The sequence below is a fragment of the Schistocerca cancellata genome, chromosome 2, assembly GCF_023864275.1.
Source record: "Schistocerca cancellata isolate TAMUIC-IGC-003103 chromosome 2, iqSchCanc2.1, whole genome shotgun sequence".
Taxonomy (NCBI): domain Eukaryota; kingdom Metazoa; phylum Arthropoda; class Insecta; order Orthoptera; family Acrididae; genus Schistocerca; species Schistocerca cancellata.
In genome coordinates, this window is record NC_064627.1 from 1,105,012,558 (window position 1) to 1,105,029,521 (window position 16,964).

The 16,964-nt window shown below is 41.9% G+C and overlaps 1 protein-coding gene across 1 annotated transcript in view; it reads right to left on the reverse strand.

Annotated features, from left to right (window-relative positions):
• LOC126163118 (isocitrate dehydrogenase [NADP], mitochondrial-like) overlaps positions 1–1,538 on the reverse strand; it is a 143,386-nt gene extending 141,848 nt beyond the window's left edge. Inside the window, exon 1 of the mRNA XM_049920041.1 lies at positions 1,346–1,538. Coding sequence (XP_049775998.1) covers positions 1,346–1,445 — 100 coding nt within the window. The 5' untranslated portion in view covers positions 1,446–1,538. The remainder of the gene's footprint in view (positions 1–1,345) is intronic.
• Positions 1,539–16,964: the final 15,426 nt, after the last annotated feature.

Genomic DNA, 16,964 nt, shown 5'->3' on the forward strand with positions numbered 1-16,964 from the left:
TGATGATTATGAATACACAACACCCAGTCCCTGAGCGGAGAAAATCTCCAACCGAACCGGGAATCGAACCCGGGCCCTTGCGATTGACAGTGTCGCGCTGACCAATCAGCTACCGGGGACGGACTACATCTGGGTGATAGGACGGGACTTACGCACTCGATACCTACGATACGTGGCAGAAGTGTGTTTAAGCACTGTAACATACCAGCCAGTCCGAAGATGGGTTCATGCCCGAAAACAGTTACAACAAAATAGCAGTTTTCCTATTTTTTTTTTGTTGCTGAAATTAAATGGCTGCCATGGATATTTTTTGCCGTCACGGTGAAGTGACTCCAGTGGGTATTCTAGGCGTCATGATTTTTTATACGTTGCACTGAAACGTCAGTAGATATTAAGTAGCCTTTCTACAGAGATGTCGTACTGTGAGGCATTCCAGAGAGCGAAACGGTGTGCTACGTCAGCAGTCGCTAGTCTTTTGCGAAAATCCTTACTGTACTTCACGAGAGTCTCTCACGTCCACGACCTCATGTAAAGTCGAGTATTTCATTAAGAAAGCCTAGCACAACGTTCTGGTGGCTCCAGCAAAAATGCGCATGCGCAAGGGCCACAGGTACAGCACGCGCATACTTTCACGATTTCAAATGTTACAGTGTCTGTTTTCACGGCCAATATACGCTTAAGTTCACCGAATAGTTTCAAGTATTATTACCCAATAACGGCAGATTTATCTCTTGTCAGAGATAGGTATCTCGAACAGAAATTAATTACTGAGCCTTCTTTTTTCTTCCGAAATTCACGTGGTAAGTAGTGATGCCCGATTCCGTCTTTCTGGACACATGGGATAACAGGTGTTTAGGCTGTAAAACCTAACCCCCCCTGCCCACACACACACAAAATTATGTAACGTCTAGTGACTGCAAGTATTATGCATACATGTGTCAGTCTACTTTGAGAAGCTGTAGTAGGTCATGGCGCAACTGGCATTTAGCAGGGGAGCTCGCAGAATAGTTTGGTCAAAGTACAGCAGGTACCTGCAAGGATCTACACTGTTAATATCCGCAGACGATTGTAAGAACTAAACAATGACAATTGCACTGAGCTCGCACTGGCTGTACTAATGTGATTAATTTTTAAGATACCGTAAATTCTGAACGAAACCAACATTGCTGCTACTCAAAAAAACGAAGTACACATAACAAACGGTATCTGTTTCTCTGTTGTATACAGCCGTGTGTTGACAAACAAATGCTCTTTCTCGTCGCACGCAGATGAAACACGTGTGAGAAGAGGACTCCGTTAGAAGCTGTTTACTGCAAGGTTTTTATACGACAAATAGTGTACTCACAGTTTCGCTGGTGCTTGATGTAGACGGGTGCGGCGAAACTGGGCGATTTCGGCGAGAGCAGGCTCACGGCCCTGGACAGCTTGGAGATGGTGGAAGACATACCGCCACTTGCTTTGAACGCACACTATACGGCACAGTAGGAATGGTTCGTTATCGACTGCCGCTGCCGGTAATATCGGAGCCCCTGACGTGCGCGAACCCTGCAGGCGGATGGCGGCAACTGGCAAGTGGAAATGCTGCCAACTTTCGCCGTTAAAGAGAAGCGGGCCGGTGGCAGCGCGGATAGCACCGCGGTGTTCGGTTGAACAGCGCAGTGGGCACTGCACAGTAGGGGTGGGAAAAACCGACCGGTTAAAAACGATAGTGGTATTTTAGTTCCAAATAACCGGTATTTGAAGGTACTTGTTTGGTCTCGATTATAACAGGTAATTTTATTTTTTAGTAATAACCGAGTAAAAAATAAAAATATCAATTAGCCACAGCATCAGTGCCCAAATTTTTCGTTTCTAAATAATTTTTTTTTAAATGAATATTTCTTCGTAAAATTTGCACTGGTTTGAAACATCGCTTTCTTAAAGAAAATGGGAAAAGCGATCAGTACTCTACTAATAACAATATCGGCACTAACGAGCAACAAACATCTGTCAGAAGAATTGGTACAACGTTGCTGAGACAATAACGTCCATTACACCGTTTACACGGGGCTCTCAAAACCGGAATTCGTAAACCGATTTCCCAATACCGCTCTGGGTGGCCATATAAACACTTAAAAATCGAATTCTGGAAATCCGCTTGTAGTTGCCGGTTTTAAATCGATTATCGCTCCCATGTAAAGGTAGACGGTTTTGCAACATGTTTGGTTTGTCAAGTTGTTTTCAGAATATTCGGTTGATATGGGTATATTGTGCAGTGAAGGAAAAGCAGAAATATTAGACTGAGCATGAAACTCCACCTGTGATGTTCAAGTGAAGAGAAATAACGTCTGTATTGACTGCATCAGAAACTGGATCAGCTGTTTTCCAGACGCCATATTTAACTGGACTAGCAAATCCGCTTCAGGCCTAAACACAAAAAAAAAAAATGTTCAAATGGCTCCGAGCACTATGGGACTTAACATCTGAGGTCATCAGTCCCCTAGAACTACTTAAACCTAACTAACCTAAGGACATACACACCCATGCCCGAGGCAGGATTCGAACCTGCGACCGCAGCAGTCGCGCGGTTCCCGACTGAAGCGCCTAGAACCGCTCGGCCAACGCGGCCGGCTTTACATGTAAACAGGACAGCGAAAAACGGTTTGCGGAAGATGTGTCGCATGTATTAAAATTGCGTAGTGCATGTTGCCATGTGTCGTGACTTAAGGTATGCGTGTACGTGCAGTGTGCTGAACTTGCTTCCTCGATGTTTTTCGCTGTCGTCGCTGCACATCCTTTGTATTGCAGAATGGCACTAATCGTAGTGTGGAAATATTTTTACGAAGTGACATAGCAGTGAAGTACAATGCTCCATTTGTCTGCCACGCAATGAAATAGTAAAAGAGGAAAGAAATTATGGTGACAGTAATAAGTTAAAAACTTCTCTGCTTGTAGCCTTTGAAAATGGACAAATTAACACGAAAAATAGAGTTCTTCAACATCAGTTTTCATCCTTTAGCACTAAATAGTCGTAATGCTCAAAGAGTGGAATGTTCCCCGATTACAAAATGCTTTTCGAGCAGAGTTTCAAAAAATTAGAATCTGTAGGAGAATACTGATGAATTTTTGTGGCATTCAATCGCTTTTCGAGAAAAGTAGTAGCGAAGGTTGGACGGACAGACGTTTATTTTATTTGCCTATTTAATTTAATATTTTGATTCAGGATATCTTGGAAATGAGTCAAAATTTTCCAGTCTTTGTTTGATTTCTACGTTTATTACGAGAAATAATATGAATAAAAAAACTGAAAATCGGTTAATTCAGAAAGTGGTTATTTCGAGCAGTTTTAGCAGTCACGTTAAACTGGCGTCAAAGAAAAACTATATAACCGAAGTCCGGTTTTTCAGTGATAACCGCCATCCCTGCTGCACAATTGTTTACAATTAAGGTGTTAATGATACGTATTACTCTCTATGTAAGGAAATACATTACAAATATCTGTAAAGTACTTGGCCAGTGGGTGTTTACATTGTACTGCATATTAAGGCTTCTTACTGACGTTAGGGAAGAATGACTTCTTATATAGGGGATGAACAAAGATATAAAAGTACAGTGAGAAATGCATGTTTGAACATAAATGCGGATGTTAGCCAAGCCTTCAGATTGCGCTGTTGTATTTGAGTACGAACGGCACCTGGACAGTGCCCCTAATACGTCACATGTGTCAGTGGTGGTCAGAAGAGTGTTTCGTGTAGTTGTGAGTGCATCATGTCGGAGCTTAGTAGATTCAAACGTGAGCAAATTACTGGTGCTCTAATGGTGGACGCTTCCGTAAGTGGTGTTTCAAGATGCACTATATCGAAGATCTATACCGCATACATGGAAAGTGTAAAAACATCATCTGCGAAGTCACAGCTGGGTCCAGTTTAGTAAACGTTGATGCATTAGTGAATCGCATATCTAATAACTCCGGGTTCACTAGACTTGCAGAACACCGCACAGTATATGAAGAGTGCAGTAAATGGATGTATAGCTGGCTGCAACCATTGTACGTGGTAAAGAAATGTCTCGAAATTGGCAACAGAAATATGCACGCACTGGAAATGAGGGTGAACTACATATCAAAGGACGTTTCCCACTGTACAACATAATGGTTATTCCTGTTCCACTGATGGAGCGAACCTGGGAAGAATGACTACTTTTATACTAGACGCGATTTCTAACTAATCCAAACGTATTTTAATAATTTCTGCTATTTCCAAGCTTCCCACTGCTCTTTAGAAGAGCTACCCCCAGTTCAAATTTGTCGCCGTTTGTGTGAGTCAACAAATCTGTAGTTGTTTGTACCGTAATTTGTGTTAGCTTCGTATTCCACGTTAATAGAAGCTGGTTTATCGATAGAAATATCGTTTTACTAACGGTTTCTCTCCCACGCGAACTGCAGTCTAGCGATATTCTACAAACTTATGGAAGCCTCTCGCTTGCTTGGATTTCTAGTGCTTTTCCTTATGTAACGCTTCACCCAAGGTAACTGCGACATTTGCTGAGTGGCGAAAAAGCGACACGCTTCAGTTCAGTGAAAAACTACGGCTACTCCAAAAATAACTGCAAATCCTGTTACGGAGTATTTCTCGAGTGTTTGGAATCCATATCAGGTGACAATAGTAGAGAACATCGAACGTGCACATAAAAGCGTCACATGAACTACATACACGCTATAGGAAGTAAACCAGTTTAATGATTTGGAATACTGGATTAAAACATATCCTTCATAAAACAACCAAGAAAAATACACTATCAGTCAGCTTAATATAATTGCATAGGCTTACGTGGCCCGAGTCAGTTGACCTAAGGTTTTCTGAGTATGCTACCGCGACATAATGTAAAAAACTGTACTGGAGAACCAGCGTTTAGGCCACATTTTCGTACATGGTCCGAACGTCGGTTCCTCCAGTATAGTTTTTTTACATCATGTCGCGGTACCATACTCTTAAAACTTTTATGTCAACTGTCAATCAATCTGCCTGTTTTCACCACTTGACCATACTGTAATAACTTTCAGAAACTTTATGGATCTCATTCTTCCTTATTTTTACTTCACTTGCAGGAAATCCCATAACGTTACACGTTTAAATGCCAAGGCGTCCATGTCCTTACGACAGAAGTACAGTAAGCAAGGAGCTACATTATTAAGTGGTATACATCTCAGGTTATTGTATACGATAGAGGAGCAGCTAAAGCTCAACAATAGACAACTTTTGAGCTGTTTGACTGTTGTAAAACTTTCATCGAATAATGGACAGTGCCTAATGAGTTGAGGAAAACGTGTAAATCATGTTTAGTATAGTATTCGTAGCAGATTTAATGATTCTGCTGATTCATTGTGGAAGTTCTCACAATGATTAAGTTTTTTCACGTATCTGATAAATACAATAGTTTTTTGCTAACCGCCATTCTCCTCTGTCAACCAGTTCATCGCAGAGTAGCATTTGCACTTTATTATTTGTTGGATATATTCCGATCTCTGCCGTTCCCAACGGTTTTTACCTGTTCACTCCCTTTTAGTCCCACGGAAGTTATTCTCTGATGCCTCAAGTCCTGTCATCCTGCTTCTTCTTCTTGTCAGTGTTTCCCATATGTTCATTTCTTCCCCTCTTGTCCTATCAGCTTAAACAGTTTTCATGATCCTTCTGTTTCACCACATCTCTCTTCTTTTCCGGTTTTCCCAGAGTCGATGTTTCACTACCATACAATGTTGTGCCCTAAACGTAAATCTTCAGAAATTTCTTCCTCAAATTAAGGCCTATGTTTAATACCAGTAGGCTCATTCTGGTCAGGAGCGTACTCTTTGCCTGTTCTAGTCTGTTTTTTATGGTCCTCTTGCTCCTTGTGTCACAGGTTATTTTGTTTCCAGAAATCGAGGAAAGAAACTTTTACAACTGCCGCTTCTGTACCCACATGGTAAACGCCTTTTTCCGACAGCGCCGATAGCGCAATGACCAAGGAAAATGGCTGGGAATCGGAAAAACCGGGTTCGAATCTCGAAGGAACGTAGCGGATGTTACTCTTTTCGTTTGTATTTTTCCATATCTCAATTGATAGGGATAGGAGGGTTAATAAGGTAAGTAAATCAATAAGGAATGGTAATAATACTTACCTTATTAACCCTTCTATCCCTATTAATTGAGACATGGAAAAATATAAACGAAAAGAACAACATCCCCTACGCTTCTTCGAGATTCGAACCCGGGTTCTCCGATTCCCAGCCAGTTACCTTGGTCGTTGCGCTATTTTTTTAAATTTTTATCTCATTTTGTTCTTTATTGTTCGTTCCATTTGTTCGGGGCGGACGTCCCATGACAGCCATTCAGGTTCATCGTTGATCTATTAACTCAGTTTTTTTTTTTTTTTTTTTTTTTTTTTTTTTTTTTTTTTTTTTTTTTTTTTTTTTTTTTTTTTACAGAGGGCGACTAACCCTCTGACCGAACACGCTGAGCTACCGTGCCGGTGAGCTATAGGTGCTGTCGGCGAAAAGCGTTTACCATGAGGGTACAGAAGCGGCAGTTGTAGAAGTTTCTTACCTCGATTTCTGGAAAAGTATGCATTTTCGAACCCTATACCTGATGATGAAAAATGCTCTATTTACAATTATCTATCGATCTCGCCAATTTTGAGTCGATTGCTCGTCATAACCTTTAGGGGTGATTTTCTCAAAATTGCGGGGGTGTTGACCCAAAATATCTTGGATTCCTTCGTTTTAGGTTGTACACAAGCAACCTGCCAAATTTGAGCTGAATCGGTTGGCCGTGTCTGAGACCTTCCCCTTGTGAGTACAGCAATGTCATTGCGAGTCATATCACTGATATTCTTCCACCTTGCATTGTAATCCTACTCTTGAACCTATATTTTATTTCTGTCGTTGGTTCTTGGATGTATAGGTTGAATAGTAGGGGCGAAAGACTGAATTCCTGTCTTACCTTTTTAGTCTGAGCACTTCGTTCTTGATCTTCCATTCTTGTTGTTCCCTGTCGGTTCTTGTACACTTTGTGAATTACCCGTCTTATCCTATAGCCTGTTACTATTTTTCTCAGAATTTCGAAAATTTTGTGCACAACTTTACATCTTTGAAAGCTTTTTCTAGGTCGATAAATCCCATAAAAGTATCTTTGTTTTTCTTGAGTATTGCTTACATTATCAAATGTAACTTCAGAACTGACTCGTTGATGCCTTTACGTTCGCGAAAGCCAAAATGACCGCCACCTAACAGATCCTCAATCTTATTTTCCATTCTTTTGTGTATTTTCTTGTTAGAAACTTGAACGCATGAGCTGTAAGCTCTTGGTGTGATAGTTTTCTCAGTTATCTTCTCTTGGTATCTTCAGGATAATCAGTAGGAACCAATAAAATACTGTATTGTTGAAACTTCGTTTATGAGGCTGCTCGATTTTCTAGAAAGAGACAACAAACGATCAAATGTTGTACTTCGCAGTTACGAAAAGTGTGGAAGAAGGAAATATTTACAAGAGAAAATTCGAATTTAAATCAGAAAAAGAAAGCGAATTTTAAAACACGTAATTTCACCTTCCATTCGGAAGAACGCTACATGAGCGCTCTTGATTTACGGCGTCTGCAGTGTATTCAGGCGACTGTCAAAATCTTTTCACCTTGCCGGCCAAACACTGGCAGTGGAAATATTCTACCACCAGGATTCGAACGGGCTTACCCCCGAGGCGAGCGCCACCAAGGTGCATTAGTGACTTGTCGGGTTTCTGCCTGTTTGAATGCATATCTCTTCATCTCAGAGTAGCAGTTACACCAAATGTCTTGGATTGTTCGATGGATACGTTCCAGTTTCTGCCTTCTCCTACAGCATTTACTCTCTACAACTCTTACTACACTGAAGAGCCAAAGAAACTGGTACACCTGCCTTATACCGTGTAGGGTCCCCCAGAGCACGCGGAAGTGCCGCAACACGACGTGGCACGGACTCAGCTAATTGAAGTAGTGTTAGAGGGGCTGACTCCATGAACCCAGCAGAGTACGAGGGGGCGGAGATCTCTTCTGAACAGCACGTTGCAGGGCATCCCAGATATGGTCAATAATGCTCATGTCTGGGGAGTTTGGTGGCCAGTGGAAGTGTTTAAACTCAGAGGAATGTTCCTGGAGCCACTCTGTAGCAAATCTGGACTTGTGGGGTGTCGCATTGTCCTGCTGGAATTGCGATGAAACGCACAATGGACATGAATAGGTGGAGGTGATCACACAGGATGCTTACGTACGTGTCACCTTTCAGAGTCGTATCTAGACGCATCAGAGGTTCCATATCACTCCAACTGTAAACGCTCCACACCATTACAGAGCCTCCACCAGCTTGAACACTCCCCTGTCGACATGCAGGGTCCATGGATTCATGAGGTTGTCTCCATACCCGAACACGTCCATCCGCTCGATATAATTTGAAACGAGACTCGTCCGACCAGGCAACATGTTTCCAATCATCAACAGGCCAATGTCGATTTTGACGGGCCCAGGCGAGGCGTAAAGCTTAGTGTCGTGCAGTCACCAAGGGTACACGAGTGAGCCTTCGGCTTGTTTCGTTGAATGGTTCGCACGCCGACACTTGTTGATGGCCCAGCATTGAAATCTGGAGCAATTTGAGGAACGGCTGCACTTCTGTCACGTTGAATGATTCTCTTCAGTCGTCGTTGGTCCCGTTCTTGCAGGATCTTTTTCCGGCCGCAGATGTCGTTATCCTCAAGGAAGTCATTTACAAGATGTGCACGATGGGGGCGCGAATTTTCGTCCACGAAGACGAATGCCTCGCCAATGTGCTGCCGATATGGTTGCACTATCGGTCGGAGGATGGCATTCATGTCTCGTGCAGCCGTTACGGCGCCTTCCATGACCACCTGCGGAGTATGTCGGCCCCACATAATGCCACCCCAAAACAGCAGGGAACCTCCTCCTTGCTGCAATCGCTGGACAGTGTGTCTAACGCGTTCAGCGTGACCGGTTTGCCACCAAACACGTCACCGACGATTGTCTGGTTGAAGGCATAGGCGACACTCATCGGTGAAGAGAACATGATGCTAATCCTGAGCGGTCCATTCGGCATGTTGTTGTGCTCATCTGTACCGCGCTGCATGCTGTCGTGGTTGCAAAGATGGACTTCGCCATGGACGTAAGGAGTGAAGTTGCCCATATGCAGTCTATTATGCACAATTTGAGTCGTAACACGACGTCCTGTGGCTACACGAAAAATCATTATTCAACATAGTGGCGTTGCTGTCAGGGTTCCTCAGAGCCATAATCCGTAGGTGGCGGTCGTCGACTGCAGTAGTAGCCCTTGGGCGGCCTGAGCGAGGCATGTCATCGACAGTTTCTGTCTCTCTGCATCTCCTCCATGTCCGAACAACATCGCTTTGGTTCACTCCGAGGCGCCTGGACACTTCCCTTGTTGAGATCCCCTCCTGGCACAAAGTAACAATGCGGACGCGATCGAACCGCGGTATTGACCATCTAGGCATGGTTGAACTACAGACAACACGAGCCGTGTACCTTCTTCCTGGTGGAACGACTGGAACTGATCGGCTGTCGAACCCCCTCCGTCTAATAGATGCTGCTCATGCATGATTGTTTACATCTTTGGGCGGGTCTAATGACATCTCTGAACAGTCAAAGGGACTGTGTCTGTGATACAATATCCACAGTCAACGTCCTCAGGAGTTCTGGGAACCGGGGTGATGCAAAACTTTCTTTGGTGTGTGTATATATAGACCAAAACTAGAGATAATAAATTCAGTGTCCATATCGGATATAATTTTAAGAGTTAGTTAGTCCAAATAAATTACGGTAAAGTGTGAAAAATTGGCACAGCTATAAATAGCAATGGAACCCGATAAGGCGGCTCTAGCACAGGATAGTTAGTCTGACGTCAGTGTGAGGGGTACAAGGCTCAAATTTAAAGGCAAATGTAGTTTGTCATTAAATAGGGCAAGACTTTTTTTCTTGTGAGGATTCTTCCTGTATCTTCTTTTTTTCCCTGAATTTTCTTCTCATGTTAACTATCAAAGCGTAAATTTAAAGTTTTACCATATTTCCCATTTTCATAATATCCCTTTTTGTGCGACTTCCTTATGTAAGTATCACAGTTTTAATTTCTATCCACATATAATGCCAGTAATCAAAAATGAACGTTACTCGCTGTATAAAATATTCCAAGTTTTACATTGATAGGTGGCGAGCTTATACATATGTACAGTACTTGATCTGTAAAAATAGAGGTTCCGATACTGTGACCTTCTTAAGGAACTTTTGGAAATTTAGACATTTTAAAACGTTATTTTTAATGCTTTTATGAGCATTTTAGAAGTGTGAATACAACATTTGTTTTACATAGCTTCAACCTCAGCAAAAGTTCTCTCATCTCACGCCTCAGAACCTCGGGTTTTCGTCAGAGGTACTGGTAAGGCGTACCAGTGTGTACTGTCGCAGATCAATGTGTGTATATTAGTCTTTTCCCCGCTGCTTTGCCCACGTATACATTTCATTTGACACATATACTAAACAAACCTTCTCCTGCCTCTTTTTGTGTCCACCTCTTTCTCCTCCAACCTGTATCTGTCTATCTCTTCCTCCCTGCTCTCTCAGTTTCATATCCTCCTTTCCCCCCTCTTTATTCACTACCTCAACCACCTCCCTCTGACTGTAGTCTCCTCCTCCTCTTTACATCTCTGCCCCCCCCCCCTCTTCATTTCCACCTGCCCACTGCCCCTCATGCATCTCTCTCTCCTCTTCTCTCTCTATCCATTTTCTCCACCCCTCCTCTAACCTTCTCAACCTGGCCCATGGGTAATCCATGCAATACAGTTCAATACAGCAGGCAGACACTACTACAGTAACATGCCTGTCACCCAGAGCAGGCTATGTATCAGGGGCTTGAAGATCGTTTATTTGCCAGGCAAAGCAGGTCGATGAAGCAGGATACTAGTACTGCAACACAACATGCCTGTCGTATGGGGTACCGTCCATGTTGGGTCCCGGAAAAACATTTCTTGCCCTTGGCATGTAAGCTGACCTGCAAAACATACTGATTTGGTAGACCGATACTGTTACCACACATGTCTCTTATACAGGGTCGACACTGGGCTTGCATTCGGGAGGACGACGGTTCAAACCCGTCTCCAACCATCCTGATTTAGGTTTTCTGTGATTTCCCTAAATCGTTTCAGGCAAATGGCGGGATGGTTCCTTTGAAAGGGCACGGCCGATTTCCTTCCCCATCCTTCCCTAATCCGAGCTTGTGCTCTGTCTCTAATCACCTCGTTGTCGACGGGACGTTAAACACTAATCTCCTCCTCCTCCTATACAGGGTTGCTTGCACACCAGGGGCTGAAAAAATGCGTTTTTGCAGGTATCTCTGCTCCCACAATGCTGATACACATGAGGCCTACTGTTTCTGCGCCAAATTTGGTTGAAATCAATTCTCTCTTTCTCTCTCTCTCTCTCTCTCTCTCTCTCTTGACATGGGTAATCCATGCAATACAGTTCAATACAGCAGGCAGACACTACTACAGTAACATGCCTGTCACCCAGAGCAGGCTGTGTATCAGGGGCTTGAAGATCGTTTATTTGCCAGGCAAAGCAGGTCAATGAAGCAGGATACTAGTACTCCAACACAAACACGCCTATCGTACGGGGTACCGTCCATGTTGGGTCCCGTAAAACCATTTCTTGCCCTTGGCATGTAAGCTGACCTGCAAAACAGACTGATTTGGCTCTCTCTCTCTCTCTCTCTCTTTCTCTTATATTCTCTCCTGTCATGGTGATAAAATAAGAAAGGAAATATTGGTTCAGATGGTTCAAAATGGCTCTGAGAACTATGGGACTTAACTTCTGAGATCATCAGTCCCCTAGACTTAGAACTACTTAAACCTAACTAACCTAAGAACATCACACACATCCATGCCCGAGGCAGGATTCGAAACTGCGACCGTAGCAGTCGCGAGGTTCCAGACCGAAGCGCCTAGAACCGCTCGGCCACAGCAGCCGGCTAAGGAAATATTGTTGTTACACATAGTTAAATTATATATTAAACTGTTTTAATTTTTATTTTTTATATTTTCTAATAGATTTATGCTACACATATGTGTACTTCAGATCTTAACCAATAGAAGAAAAAGTATTTTATAACACACATGAAGAGTTTCCTGCATGGACTTTTAGAAAGCAGTTTTTTTTAAGTACACACAAATATATATTTCACTTCTCGTTCACAACTCCTGTGCGTGAAATACATACTTTTTAGGTACATTTAGAGGCATTCTTCGTCATTCTGGTGAGCCGTATCTTCAAACCATCGTAATTGGCACTGCAAGCGGAGTGTAGTCTGATCTAGCAGTAAATACGCTACTGGCCATTAAAATTGATACACCACGAAGATGACGTCTTACAGACCCGAAATTTAACCGACAGGAAGAAGATGCCGTGATATGCAAATGATTAGCTTTTATCAGAGCCTTCACACAAGGTTGGCGCAGGTGGTGACACCTACAACGTGCTGACATGAGGAAAGTTTCCAACAGATTTCTCATACACAAACAGCAGTTGACCGGCGTTGCCTGGTGAAACGTTGTTGTGATGCCTCATGTAAGGAGGAGAAATGCGTACCGTTTCGACTTTGATAAAGGTCGGATTGTAGACTATCGCGATTGCAGTGTACCGTATCGCGACATTTCTGCTCGCGTTGGTCGAGATCCAATGACTGTTAGCAGAATATGGAATCGGTGGGTTCAGGAGGGTAATACGGAACGCCGTTCTGGATCCCAACGGCCTCGTATCACTATCTGTCGAGATGACAGGCATCTTATCCGCATGGCTGTAACGGATCGTGCAGCCACGTCTGGATCCCACATTTGCAAGACAACAACCATCTGCACGAAAGGTTCGACGACGTTTGCAGCAGCATGGACTATCAGCTCGGAGACCATGGCTGCGGTTACCCTTGACGCTGCATCATAGACAGGAGCGCCTGCGATGGTGTACTCAATGACGAACCTGGTTGCACGAATGACAAAACGTCATTTTTTCGGATGAATCCAGGTTCAGTTTACAGCATCATGATGGTCGAATCCGTGTTTGGCGACATCGCGGTGAACGCATATTGGAATCGTGAATTCGTCATCGCCATACTGGCGTACCACCCGGCGTGATGGTATGGGGTACCATTGGTTATACGTCTCGGTCACCTCTTGTTCGCATTGATGGCACTTTTAACAGTGGACGTTACATTTCAGATGTGTTACGACCCGTGGCTCTACCCTTCAATTGATCCCTGCAAAACCCTACATTTCAGCGGGATAATGCACGATCGCATATTGCAGGTCCTGTACGGGCCTTTCTGGATAGAGAAAATGTTCGACTGCTGCCCTGGCTAGCACATTCTCCAGATCTCTCACCACCTGAAACCGTCTGGTCAATGGTGGCTGAGCAACTGGCTCGTCACAATACGCCGGTCACTACTCTTGATGAGCTGTGGTATCGTGTTGAAACTGCATGGGCAGCTGTACCTGTACACGCCATCCAAGCTCTGTTTGAGTCAATGCCCAGGCGTAACAAGGCCGATATTACGGCCAGAGGTGGTTGTTCTGGGTACTGATTTCTCAGTATCTATGCACCCAAATTGCGTGAAAATGTAATCACATGTCAGTTCTAGTATAATATATTTGTCCAATGAATACCCGTTTATCATCTGCATTTCTTCTTAGTGTAGCAATTTTAATGACCAGTAGTGTACAAACTATGCTACCTACACGAATGTGTGATACAGGTCTTGAGTTGGTAAAAACCGTTTACTAACTTTATGGTGTGAATTTCTCACGATTCCCATGGTGCACCTTCGAGCTGAAGAGGATATGCAGGGTGTGTCAAAGTTTTTTCATCACACATCTGAAGGTGATCACATCATGAGGAACACCTTTCGTTGGAGATAAAATATTCACTGATACTTACCTGCAACGCTAGACGCCCTTTCGTGTTGGTTATGCCCCTGGAAGATGGCAGAGCTTAAGCACTCTGCGGAGTGCATATTGTCTGCGTGTTGCCTATGATCTGGTCATCTGGCCTGTGTGAAAAGTGTAACCTTCCCACAAAAATTTAAAAGGACAATATTTAATAAAATTGGGAGCCAAGTCTAACCTCCCGCAACGAAATGTACTGACAAAGGCAACAAAAATGTGAAATTCGCAATCTGACTCTGCTGTAAGCTCCCGCAAAAATAATGAAAAACAATTCAGTACTAATGAAATCTCAGTGATAATGATAATTCAATTAAACCGAAATATCGGTCTTTGGCCCTGTGCAAATCAGAATTAAATTCTTACCTCATTGTAACTGCTAGTCAGATTTCTGCTCTTATCCTTGCGCAGAGCTTGGAGGAACTGCATTGCAAATAATAATATTCCTTTTTTTTTTAATTTAAATGAAACTTGTCTTTAAGGGAAGTGGAACGAAATCGTTAATTCAATTGAATAAATTTTTTTGTAAAATTGCTTTTGAAATCAAAATTATTATTGGGGCACTTGTTGGAAATTAATTACAATCAATAAACTTTACATTATCTGATGATTACCTTAATCAACAATATACCTCATTCAGCATCTTGACCAGTGCTGCCGACAGACTACATCACACAACCGCACTGGGCTGCTACTACTGACCGACTGCTCTGCATGACGACTACTAGCGTACTGCTCGACGACTACCACAGTACTGCTCTACATGACGAGTACTGCTCAACTGCACTACTACTACTGTACTGCACCACGATTACAACCGAACTGCTCGCAACACTCGCGCGGTCAAGCGCAGACTCACCACGATTATAGGCTCTCTGGTCAAAGATTTTAACGTGCCTCACCATCGCTGCTATGTTACATACGTGTTTCATAACCCTCCACTGGGGGGGCAAAAATTTGGCAGCGATGGTGAGTCATTTGGACTTGCCATCGCAAGAAATTTTTACAATTTACAGAATATTCAAATTTAGTACATAAATTAAATGTTGTGCACATGCACCGAGTACAAAACATTTCAGACAAAGACAGGATGTGAGTACAAAACATAGTAGTAAATCAGAAAACTGTATATACAAATTATTTGACAGAAACAAAGTGCACATGCACTGAAAAAATTCTTTACCTTTTCAGAACAAATAAACAAAATGGCAGAAAATCGTGTTGATAAGTGACATGAGTGTACTCGCACTGGAGTTGAGAATATATTAGCAATTTACGAAATGTATATATAATTAGTAACAAATGACATAAGTGCATACGTACTGAAGTATTGAATATACAGAATGAGTACAAATCATATTGAAAAATGAGAAAAGTGCACAGGCACTGAAGCTCAGTAGAAAACATATTAACACACAACATAAGTACACATGCACTGTAGTTCAGAACATATCATTAAAATAAAATAATAAAAAAAATGTATATACAATATTAAAGACAAGAGTGCACATACTGTACTTGAGAACAAATCGAAAAAATGTCTTAGGCATTTTTGCAATAAACATAATGGCAAAAAATCATATCGACAAGTGACATAAGTGTACTCGCACTGGAGTTCAGCGAATCAAAAAAAAATGTATAACCCATGAACATAAATAATGTTAGCAAAAAAATGATTTTCACTATGTGACAAGAATTAGGATAGGAAAGGGAAGGATTGCATCATGGTTGTAGCACTTCAGATTGCACACAGCTGTTCTGAAAGTCCATATCTTTCCATAGAAGTACAACACCAAGTGACACAATTTGAAGTTCTTTTCCCATCAGAATTTATCAGTGTAGCCAAGACACTGAACTGTCGTACTAATGTTCCATGTTCTCATTTTGGCAGTACACTAGGTACACCAAACAGTGGGACCATAATAACGTCTTCATCGCTCACGGTGGTGGACAGCATGTCGTGTCAACACCACGCTCTTACAAGGCACACCAACGTAGAATTAGTGCAAAACTAAAGATAGTGCTCCATGATCACTAGGATAGACAGGACAAATGGACATTGCAGTAATTCAGGGTAGTTAGCTCATGAGGTGAAGGACATGAAGTCACATAATATTGACAATTACAGTCTTCATTAGTAGTTTGCGGCATTCATAGCCCAGTGATTGAACATTTCTGTACCAAGTACGTAGTATTACAGAAAAATGTTCATTAATTGTTTTACATAGAAACAGTAACCTTCTTTTCCTAGTTACAAAGCATTATTAAATAATCGCATTCTTTTCCAGTTACAAAGTATACCATAGTTAATTAATCATTGGTCATTCCAATAGTATTAATCACTAGCCTTCTCCTAATTACAAAGCATTATGATGCAATCACATTCTTTTCCAGTTACAAAGTATGGCATCGTTAATTAATTATTTGTTATTCCAATAGTAATAATCATTAGCCTTCTCCTAATTACAAAACATTATTAAACAGTCACATTCTTTTCCAGTTACAAAGTATTATTAAGAATAGCATAATTAATTGATCATTCCAATACAGTAAGAATCATCAGCCTTCTCCTAATTACAAAGCATTATTAAACAATCACATTCTTTCCCAATTATAAAGCATAGTTAATCATTTGTCATTTCAATATAGTAAGAATCATATTCTTTTCCAGTTACAAAGTATCAACATTGAAAACAAGAGCTAATTAATGGCATAATTAATAACATAATTCATTGAGTGACATTAATTATTGGCACTCAGTGTCCAGCAAGTATTAAATAGTACAACATTTTTTTCATTCGGTATTATTCAGAAATCTCTTAATTCATTATAAAAAATCAGTTAATTACAGTCATATCATTAATAATCAGTAGTACTCAGAAATCTTTTAAGTCATTATTCAGGACTGGCAATACATATTTTTTTTTGTTCTTTTGTGCTAGCAAAGCATTGCTTTTGGTAATTATAAGA